At 39.7% G+C, this 11,407-nt stretch overlaps 2 protein-coding genes across 2 annotated transcripts in view; one reads left to right on the top strand and one right to left on the bottom strand.

Annotated features, from left to right (window-relative positions):
• Window positions 1–11,407, bottom strand: part of LOC101891437 (serine--tRNA ligase, mitochondrial) — a 372,190-nt gene that overhangs the window by 73,227 nt on the left and 287,556 nt on the right. The window lies entirely within an intron of this gene.
• LOC101895282 (ras-related protein Rab-40C) overlaps window positions 9,726–11,407 on the top strand; it is a 98,004-nt gene continuing 96,322 nt past the window's right edge. The window contains exons 1-3 of the mRNA XM_059118500.1: window positions 9,726–10,006; window positions 10,178–10,313; window positions 10,377–10,570. Of these exons, the coding sequence (XP_058974483.1) occupies window positions 10,004–10,006; window positions 10,178–10,313; window positions 10,377–10,570 (333 nt within the window). The 5' untranslated portion in view covers window positions 9,726–10,003. The remainder of the gene's footprint in view (window positions 10,007–10,177; window positions 10,314–10,376; window positions 10,571–11,407) is intronic.

Here is an 11,407-nt window from a genome sequence, read left to right as displayed (position 1 = left end):
GCAATATCATGTTTATGTTAGAACTAGAGGGCTAACCGGCATTAAAATTATTTATAAAGTATATGTAATGGATATGACAATTTTAAACCAAATCCAGTGGGTTAACCCCTTCATGTGTAAACGTAATGTCGTCAAATAAGTTTTTTTAGTTGTAAACAAATGACTACGTGATTTATTAATCATTTAATTTTACTCTTGGTAGAATTAAGAAGGCAACGTCATACAATCATATGTATATAATTTTTCTTAAATTATTCATTTGACAACATCTCTGTTTCTCTCCGTTTGAGACGTAGGGTTCTCCCAGGTATACAAACCGTGTAAAAAGAGATAAAAAATAAAACCAAGGGGGATTAGTATTAAATATAATATTAGTTATACGTTTATTGAGGAGTTTGGAAATTGGTCAACCCGAGTTGACAGATTACCTTTGTTATGCGGTGAGCTCCGAAGTTCAAACAAGAGTATCTGTATGAGAACAAAATCGCAATGCCCCGAGGTGGCTGGAAGCACCGATGCTTCCAGGAAATCTCTCACAGTACACGGGCTGAGAGAGAGTACCCAGAGAGAGTTGTAGAGAAATGGCTTGGAAAAGCTGCCTACGGTCCGAGCTGTGCGAACGTAGGCCCCAGGGAGAGTTGTAGGTAAAATCTTCAGACGAGGAAGGCTTTCTCCCTACGGTCCGTACCAAGCGAACGTAGGCTCCAAGGGGAGTTGCAGGCAACATTTTAGCCCAAGAACTCATCTCTCTACGGTCCGTACTAAGCGAACGTAGGCTCTCTGGATCCTTTGGCAATATGCAATTCTAGCTTAAACATTGCCGCCCACCTTGAAACATTGGACAATGTTACAATCAATAATATATCAATCAGTAATAGAGTTCATTAAGTGCAATGGAGCGTAATAAAATCAATAATATAAGTATGAATGAATGATAATGAGTATCTTAAGGCTAAATGACGTGAAATCAAATTCTAGTGAGCGTAATTCAGTGTGTTTATTTATTCAATTTAATTCAAAACAAAAATAACAGAAAATGTTCTTTAGCGGGATGTGGTGCCCGAAATGATCCAACCAAACACGGTGTATTGTGCCGTAGGCAAACCTGGTTGCGACAAAACACGAGACGACACGATCTGTGCGTAAACTTCGGTTGGGTCCGCCAATTCAAGGCCCGCGAAGGATTCTCTAATTGCGGAAGAGACGGAAACAGTGGGAGTTTTTCCTCGTTCTAATTTGGCAACTCGAGGAGTGATGTACTTTATAACATTTTCGTCGAATCGCGAACCAATTGCCAAATCACAATAAACTTCTTCATTTAGGAAGGTAATAGGCAAGCGAAAGCTGCGTACTAAGCTCTCACAAACGTGGCTTATCCGCCAGCATGGGTCCAATAACGCTCGGCCAGGTATAGTCGCCTATGGCAGTATTACCCGAACTACCAAAGTAGGGGAAAGAGCGACTACGCGACTAATTGGCAGTGCTGCCGCCGAAGCTACGACCGGTGAAATAGATGGGTGACGTGGTGTAGCAACCGGTACCAAGTTTCGACTAGCGACGGTTGTTTGCGCTACATTCCGACGGGATTGGTGTTGGCGGTGGTTACGTCGAACCCGCGAATGCAGAGTGGAATGGTGCTTCTGCTGGCACTGTGCGCATCGTGAAGCGCTCTGGCAGGTTCTCGCATGATGCCCCATCATCAGGCAATTGACGCAATGCCCTAGAGATACCACGGTTCTCATCCGTCTTTCAAAACTCATTGCCCTAAACGTCGGGCAGCGATACAAGGCGTGGTGACTTGGGCATAATGGGCATCTTCGGGGTATCGAACCAGGAACAGGTCGCACCAATCCTGCTAGATTACTTGATGTGTGGGACGGGGCCGAACTTGCGACAACATTCGTGGTGGCATTAGCCGCAGTTGGGGAGTTGGTAACGACCGGTACTGCTGGGTAAATTGTCACCGAGGGAGGTCACTCCGAGCATACGCTGACTGTATCCATCCGCTCCTCGTCCGTCATTGGGGTGTCAGTGTAGTCGAAGTCTGACAAGATTACTTCCGGAAAAAGGGGGCTTGCAGGTTCCATAGCTAAGCAAAACAACATGTATGACGAAAAGGAGGAGTAAGTTAGTTTTGGAGCACTACTAATTTTGTTACTGGCCGCCGCACCACCCCTTGTGCTGTCTTGACGTCAACTACGCGAACCATTCCATCATCGCCGGGATGAACCTGTACTATTCGCCCTAACCTCCAAGCCGTTGGGGGGAGTTGCTCCTGGCGAATAACAACCAAATCATTGACTTCGATATTACGTTGCGGAAACATCCATTTATAACGCTTGTGCAGACTATGCAAATATTCGTTCCGCCACCTAATACAAAACTGTTGAGTTAAAGCCTTAATTCGACGAAAGCGATTAACGAGACTAAGAGGCGCTTCATTTATGGCCGGTTCGGGGGGAGAAAGAAGAGGAGCGCCTATAAGAAAATGACCGGGTGTTAGAGCAACAATGTCTTCAGGGTTTTCCGATATTGAACACAGCGGACGAGAATTAAGACACGCCTCAATGCGAGCTAGTACAGTACTCAGCTCTTCAAAAGTAAACCGCAATTGTTTCGCATACCGGCGAAAATGCAATTTGAAACTTTTCACAGCCGACTCCCAAAGGCCTCCCATATGTGGAGCGCCAGCTGGTATAAACTGCCAGGAGATTTCTTGATATTCACTTGAAGTACTTAATAGTTCCCGATTTTCTTTAATAAAGGTCTTAAAATCCTTTTCTAACGCTCGGGAAGCACCAACAAAGTTCGTACCATTGTCTGAGTATAGGGTATTAGGGCAACCACGACGAGAGACAAACCTATGAAATGCGGCTAAGAAAGATTCCGTCGACAAATCTGATACCGCTTCCAGGTGGACAGCTTTAGTGGAGAAACACACAAACACACAAGCGTAACCCTTGGTGATTCTACAGGCCCGACCCGTAAATGACTTTATTTCAAAGGGACCGGCAAAGTCGAGGCCGGTTGTCGTAAAAGGTCTAGAAATCATGGTCCGTTCAGGGGGCAACGCAGCCATGATCTGTTGACCGCAGCGTTTCTTTTCTAAAATACACGTATTGCATTTTCGAATAACCGTACGAATCAAGGTTTTTATCCGAGGAACCCAATATTCAATGCGAACGATGCGTAACATTAACTGATTTCCCCCATGAATGGAAAGCAAATGTATATAATCAACAAGAAGGTGAGTAAAGCGACTGGCATAAGGCAAAATTATCGGGAACCTCTCACTGTAAGACAAACTAGGTGATTTCACTAAGCGTCCGTTAAGTCGCATTGCACCCTCAGAATCGAGAATAGAGTTCAGGGAAAGAAGGGAGCTAGAGCTTGGTAGCGCTCGTTTAAGCAATAAACAATTATACTCGTCGCCGTAGTGAACCTTTTGGGCTATAATTGCAAGACGGGTCTTGACAGATTTAATTTCTTGTGGACTAAGAACAGTAGTCGAGTAGTGATGTAATAACTTACGTCTCGGATGTGAATTGTTAACGAAACGGAACACATATGATAAAACACGCAGGGCTTTATCGAGAGAACTATACATTTCCAGAGGCTTCTCATATTCTGAGAAAAACGAAAAATGGGCCCGCATGCTTCGAATTTCTATTTCGGTATCAAAGGCATTACAATCGGGTATATTCCAACGAGATGAATCAAAAGATAACCAATGTGGCCCATGCCACCACAATGAGGACGTCGACATTTCTTGGGGGGAAATACCGCGGCTGCCTAAATCCGCGGGATTGTCCTCCGATCTGACATGATGCCACTGAGAAATGTGCATATTTTCTTGAATTCGAGAAACTCTATTAGCAACGAAGGTAGTCCATGTCGAAGGAGGTTTTCGTAACCACGAAAGGACAATTGTAAAATCACACCAACAATATACCGCATCAATCGAGATGCCAATTTTTTCAACCATAGTCGTGAGCAGATCTGAAGCGAGGACCGCACCACATAACTCTAATCGTGGTAGAGAAGTCGATTTTAGCGGGGCTACTTTGGTCTTTGAAGATAGAAGATTCACGTGAATAATGCCAGACGAGGATATAGTTCGCATATAAACGACGCTTGCGTAGGCCTTTTCTGACTCATCAGAGAAAACATGAAGTTCAACACGATCGCCGACACAATAATAAACCCAACGGGGAATACTAATAAGGTTCACACCGGTGTAATTCTCCACAAATTTTTCCCATGCTATTTTTGTTGGTTCTAATAGCGATTCGTCCCAACCTATACGATCTATCCAAACCTTTTGCATGATCATTTTTCCGACTACTATTACGGGAGACAACCAACCAACTGGGTCAAAAAGTTTAGCAATAGTCGATAAAACTTCCCGCTTAGAATATTTCTCCTTTTGTACAATAGGGTTTACACAGAAGTAAAACGAATCTAAGCGCGCATTCCATCGTATTCCTAATGGTTTAGAAGTACTAGACTCCACAAATGATAATACTTCAGCATCAACTAGTTCCTCTATAGAAAATCTATCTAGCAATAACTTATGATTGGAGGTCCATTTACGCAATTCAAATTTGGCTGTGGAAAGAGCATTGATAAGCTGATCGCGCGATTGACGAGCTAAATTAATATCGTGAGCACCGGCGAGAACATCATCGACATACATGCATTTTCTCAAAATATGTGAAGCCAAGGGAAACTCTTTTTCGGTGTCTTCTGCCAATTGATGCAAAGTGCGCACAATTAAACCCAAATGTTACCGTTTGCAATTCATAATCTTGGATTTGGTGGGAAGGGGACTCTCTAAACAGAATACGTTGAAAGGGAGTATGCTTTGGGTCTACAAGAATTTGTCTGTACATCTGCGTAATATCACAATTAAATACGAATTGAAATATTCCCCACCTTAAAATCAAGAGAACTAAATCTTCTTGCAATGTGAGCCCAACGTGAAGAATATCATTAAGACTTACTCCATTGGAAGTCTTATTCGAAGCATTAAAAACGACTCTTAATTTGGAAGTTTGTTTCTCAAAATTAATAACAGGATGGTGAGGCAAGTAACAAACGGAACTGGATTCCAAAGCTGGACGGACTAGGCGCATATGCTTTAAGGCAAGGTACTCCCGAACTACGCTTTCATAGAGACCTTTGAGGCAGGGTTTGCGAAGAAGTGAACTCTCGTTCCGACAAAATTGTTATAAAGCGTTTTGTCGAGAAGTGCCGAGTTGCACTGTATGAGGGAAATCAGCTTTAAAAGGGAGCGAAACAACATACCGACCTTCTGAATTTCGTACCGTAGTGGCACGGTAATTTTCTTCACAAAATCTATCAGAGGGAGAGATAAATTTTTGTTTGGGTGTTTCTTCTAATTCCCAAAAACGAAGCAATAATTGGTTAAGGTTTTCCTCTTCCGGGTAATGCAGCCTAGTATTGAAAACTTGCATCGAGGAGGTGAACAGTGGACCCGTCAAAATCCAACCAAATACAGTATTTTGGGCTAATAGTGAACCTAGCACCTTTTGATGGGCACCCTGTAGCACGATTTGGGGATATAAATCCGCACCGATTAACAAATCTACGGATCGACTTTCAAACAGGTGAGAGTCTGCTAGGGGTAAATGGAGCAACTTATCAAAGAAATCGGACCGAATAAAAAATGATGGCAAGTTTTCGGAAATCTGAGGAAGAACGAAAGCGATCTGAACCGAAGAATGGTGGCGAGATCCAAGACAAAGTGAACAACTTTTCCTAGATGTGGCGGAGACAGAACCGTTGACACCCGAAACCGTAGCAACTACCGATCGTACTGGTAGTTTTAGTTGTTGTTTTAATCGATTAGTAATAAAAGAAACCTCAGATCCGGGATCAATTAAAGCACGAGCTGGAAACGAAGACCCCTGATGAAGGATGTTAACCATAGCGATGCCCAGTAAAACATTTCTACTCTGCGAAGTGTGAAAAACTTGCGCATTTGCTACAGTAGGGTGAGCACCAGTCGAGGTGGATGCGACATTTGAATCTGAGGCAACAACAACGGAGGATAAGACGATGTGGATAAGCCAGTTGATACCCAAGTATCACTGCTTGGTCGATGAATTAAAGAATGATGAGTGCCTTTGCAAATACTACACCGATTAGAACTTTGGCACTCTTTGACGGAATGTCCTCGAGACAGACAATTCCAACAACATCCCTGTGTTTTGACAACAGACAATTTCTTACCTATAGACAATTTCCTGAATTTAGGGCATGACCGAAGTGAATGATTTTGTCTAGGGCAGAGGGAACAAAAGAATTCCGAAGTGGATTTTGAATTTAGGTTAAACGAAGCATTGGTAAAGTGTGATTGAACCTTTTTTTGATTGGATTCAGCTCCCTTAATATCACGTAAACAATCTAGAGTCTGAATTCTCTCAGTCAGAAATAAATCTAAATCTATCCACGAAGATAATGCCGATTTATCGCGTATACTTTGCTCCCACAATGTGACCGTTAACCTAGACAAACGTTGAATACACAAAAAGACTAAAATAGGATCCCATTGATCCGTTGGAATGTCGTAAACGGCCATAGCCGACAGACAAGCGTTTAGGCCCCGTTGAAGAATTTTCAGATTGGCGCTAGTTTCTCCATCCAATACTGGAAGGTCAAACAATTTCTTAAGATGAGTATTCACAATGATTCTTTTATTGTCATAAGTATTCTTTAAAGCGGTCCAAGCTAAAATGAAACTGCGGTGGGTGAGTGGAAATTTGTTTACTATTTCCCTAGCTTTCCCGGACGTTTTCTGCACTAAATGGCACAGTTTTTCAATATCACTTAATCGGCCATTGTTTATATAAACCGTATTAAACAAGTCCCTGAAAGTAGGCCACGAAAGAAAATCTCCTTTAAAAACTTCAATATCACAAGGAGGAAGTACCAGATTGTGAACATTATCGGAAGGAACCCAACCGGAGAGGTTATTTATAGCGCTGTGAACTGAGCGGACTTCCGAAACAATTGTCTCAACCTGTGTCCCGATATCCCTAGAAGCCTGAGTCGTCGAGCTTAGATTTGGAGCAGGGGGTGTTTCAACTAACGAAACTATAGAACCATTCACGGTAGAATTAGAAGGCGATTTTTGAAGTTTCCGATATTTAGAAAGTCTCCGATTAATAGCTGACAGACATTTTATATAGGTTTGATGCGAAACCTCATATTTACTATCAACGGAGTCTATATCCTCTTTTTTTGAGTCTACCGATGACATCAAAAAATCCAAACATTTGTCAAACATCTCCTGAACTTTGATCCACAATTTTTCTATTTCAGAGCAACGAACTTCTAGCTCAAACTCATCTGTTTCCTCCTCGCGCACCAAGCTGAAATGAGCATCAAATTTAATAAGAGCATCCGAAGCTCGTATAAACATGTCCAAAGGTGTGAATGACATCGTAAGTACCAATTATATACTCAAAAGAGCAGAAAAGCAAATCACTCAAATGCAAAAAAAAAAAAACACTTAATAGTGGAGAAATATCAGAATATGAGTATTGAAGTCAAAATGGCGATTAACTCTTGCGTAAATAAATATCCAAATTATATTACCTGAATTTCAATGAAACGTTTCTAAACTAATTTCGAGAAATATTAACTCGCTGATATGCCAATGCAATTAAATACAAAAACGACCGCCAAATGTAGACAATTTTCAAAGAAAAGTAAATTTTATTACTAATATTTAGATTTCACCGAATGTAGGGTACGTACCGTTCGAGGAGAATGCAACAAATTTAAATGACATAAATAAATAATAATATTTGCAAAAAAGAACAAATGTATATATAAATATAAATAAATAGTTAAATAAAATTAACTTTTTTTCAATCATGAATTTATTTCGATATGATTGGTTATAGAGTGCACAATGTCCAACAATCTCGTTTGTATCCACAAATTAGTTAAATTTTGAAAAAACGCCAAATTGTAATTTTCATAAATTAATTACAAATTAATTATGAATTTTTTTTACCTGCGACCCACTGTGCGGCGAAATGAAGAAAGGCCAACAAAACAAAATAAAACACAAGCGACGTCAGCAGCGTAGTCGACGTGCTTGTAGTAGTAAGTGCGTGAGCGGCAACTGACTGCGTTGCTATTAGAAAATAAAAACAAATAAATGAAAGCACTCAGAACAACGGAACGGAGTTCAATGTTTTTTCTTTCGTTTGGTATATTAGTTTACCGATGCAAAAAAACGATTGGTATAGAGATGTATTGTTATTGTTATTTTTCCAATGCAGTGCGACAATGAGAGTCTAACAGAAGAGTAACAATAACCGAAAATAGAAAATAAAGGGCGAAAACGTTTGATCGGCACGAAGTAGAGAAGCGCTACTTAATAAGAACTACTTGATCAAACAATGCATGCGTGCAAAAAAAGAACACAGATGTTATCGATGTTGCGGATGTTGTAGGGTGACGAACGGACGGCCAGTACATAAATACGATAATTTCTGAACAGGCACTCTCGACTCTTTCGATTTTCGTTTATTATTATTTTTTTTGCTCACTTTAAGAAAATGATTTCACGTACCTGTTTGTTTATGTGATTAAGATGAAAGGTAATGGATGTGTGTAGGATGCGGACTGTATGTAGAGGCGGGGGGATGAAGTTCCGTGTGTTGTTTGCATGGGAAGATAAAAAGGGAAAACGACTGGTGAGAGATCCGGCTCGATTGGATCAAATGTTTCTCTCCGTTTGAGACGTAGGGTTCTCCCAGGTATACAAACCGTGTAAAAAGAGATAAAAAATAAATAAAACCAAGGGGGATTAGTATTAAATATAATATTAGTTATCCGTTTATTGAGGAGTTTGGAAATTGGTCAACCCGAGTTGACAGATTACCTTTGTTATGCGGTGAGCTCCGAAGTTCAAACAAGAGTATCTGTATGAGAACAAAATCGCAATGCCCCGAGGTGGCTGGAAGCACCGATGCTTCCAGGAAATCTCTCACAGCACACGGGCTGAGAGAGAGTACCCAGAGAGTTGTAGAGAAATGGCTTGGAAAAGCTGCCTACGGTCCGAGCTGTGCGAACGTAGGCCCCAGGGAGAGTTGTAGGGAAAATCTTCAGACGAGGAAGGCTTTCTCCCTACGGCCCGTACCAAGCGAACGTAGGCTCCAAGGGGAGTTGTAGGCAACGTTTTAGCCCAAGAACTCATCTCTCTACGGTCCGTACTAAGCGAACGTAGGCTCTCTGGATCCTTTGGCAATATGCAATTCTAGCTTAAACAATCTCATTTAATTTTAATTTTTTATATTTATAATTCCATTGTACATATATAAAAACAGAGATGGGAACTTCTTTTCTATGCAGTGAAGTTTAGCAATGTAAGCTATAGAAAATGCAGAGATGGATATGATGATCTGAAATGACTACTTTCTTAATTTTACCATGGATAAATTGATTGAAATAAAAGTTGAATACGGTTTTCCGTTTAACTATTTCATTGCAGTCAGGTGTGGGTTTAATATTATATAGGCCTCTATACTTTCTTAAAATAACTTTCAAAAATTTTTTTTGTTATTTTTTTATGTATGAAGTCTGCATGCTTCCACATCTGTTCGGGAACAGGGCATATACTAAGCCTTTGCACAGCTTCTTTTTATTTAACAGAACTAGTTCTGCGGCTTCATTATTTTGAATTTCCAGCTGATTGCAGGTTTCCTCTTGACGACCTCACAAAAATATCTTATATCTTCTCATTCTTGACCACCGTCTCTTTGTTTTCTCCTGCTCATTCGTAAACTCGGTCATTTTTTCTTCCGCTTATGTTTTATTGAGCATTATTTTTTTCTCTTCCTTATTTGACTCGTTTGGGACGTTTTTAATTGCGGTGCTACCAAATTTGTATGAATAATGTTAACTTCATTCGAACAACAATAACATTAACTGCATTCATAAGTGTATCTTTTAAAAGGGTGTAATGGTTAGTACTTATGTTTTGTTAGTAGGTGGATATATGCATATATCCACTGAATTGACCAATGAACTTATATTGATTGCAAAGCTGGTGAAAATTGCATATGTGGAAATAATGTGAAGATTATAAGCGACGACACTTTTCTAATAAACTTTATTGGTGCTACAATTTTTACAGACAGTAAATAATATGACGAAGGACTATGATTACTTACTAAAAGTATTATTAGTAGGAGATAGCGATGTTGGTAAACATGAAATTTTATCTGGTCTGGAGGATGCATCGTCTGAAAGTCCATTTTGCAGTGGCAATGGTAATGTCATTTATGATAAAAAAAACTTTTTTAATTTTTACAATAAATTCCTTTAAATTGCAGCATATAAAACAACAACTATACTCTTGGAAGGAAAAAGGGTTAAACTACAGTTGTGGGATACTTCGGGTCAAGGTCGTTTCTGTACGATAATACGTTCATACTCAAGGGGAGCACAAGGCATTATATTGGTTTATGATATCACAAATAAATGGAGCTTCGATGGAATAGATCGGTGGCTAAAGGAAGTAGAGGAGGTAAATATCGATTTGCAATTGTAAAATCTTTAAACATTTCTTTACTTTGTACAAAAATGGGATGAAGTGATTTGTTCCGATCATTTTGATTTGATACATCATGAAGGCATTTTCATCTTGAATTCAACAGTACATATTTTTTAAGCGAAAACCCCTTACTTCGAACCACGTCTAATTTAGTACCACTCACAAATAATTTATAAATTTTTAGCAGAAGAAAGCCGTGTGGCCTATATAACAAACTATAATAAACATTCAGGAATTAAATCCATTAAATTTCCGGGAACAAGCAAAGTATATATATATTTATGCCGTGAGCATCAATATCTAAATATATTTTCCAGTCAATTTACTGTATTTTGTATACCTCATAATTGAGGACTGAATGATACAAGAATAGCCAAAGTTAATTACTTTTTTAACTCCATTAGCACCTCAGATTGTGCAATAGAGTCCTCAAAAGTCCCCCTAACCATGTCGGTCTGTTTGTTCGCCAAAAGGTGGACTTGAGGGGGTACTATTACATGGAGAAAATTCTAAAATTTGTTGATATGTTGAAATTTTTGTGTAAGATTTCCACCCAAATATACATTTTTAGCCAAATCCTTTGAAATATGGTAAAATCAGGGGGTACTTTATATGGGCACTACTCCGAAACATCGACCTACATTGAAGGTATTGAAGGTAGAAGCCCTTATAATCCAATATGACAAATAGATGTCAAATCAAAAATATAGCTATTTTACACCCATTACCGTAAGATGGAAATTAATTTTATTTGCCATTTAAATTGTAAGTTGGAGACCCCATAAAGTCCATATTTTTCATCATAGTTTA

This window comes from Musca domestica, unplaced genomic scaffold, assembly GCF_030504385.1.
Source record: "Musca domestica strain aabys unplaced genomic scaffold, Musca_domestica.polishedcontigs.V.1.1 13, whole genome shotgun sequence".
In the NCBI taxonomy this organism is placed as follows: Eukaryota; Metazoa; Arthropoda; class Insecta; order Diptera; family Muscidae; genus Musca; species Musca domestica.
The sequence above is the reverse complement of the archived record's forward strand: the minus strand, read 5'-3'. Positions and strand labels throughout refer to the sequence as shown.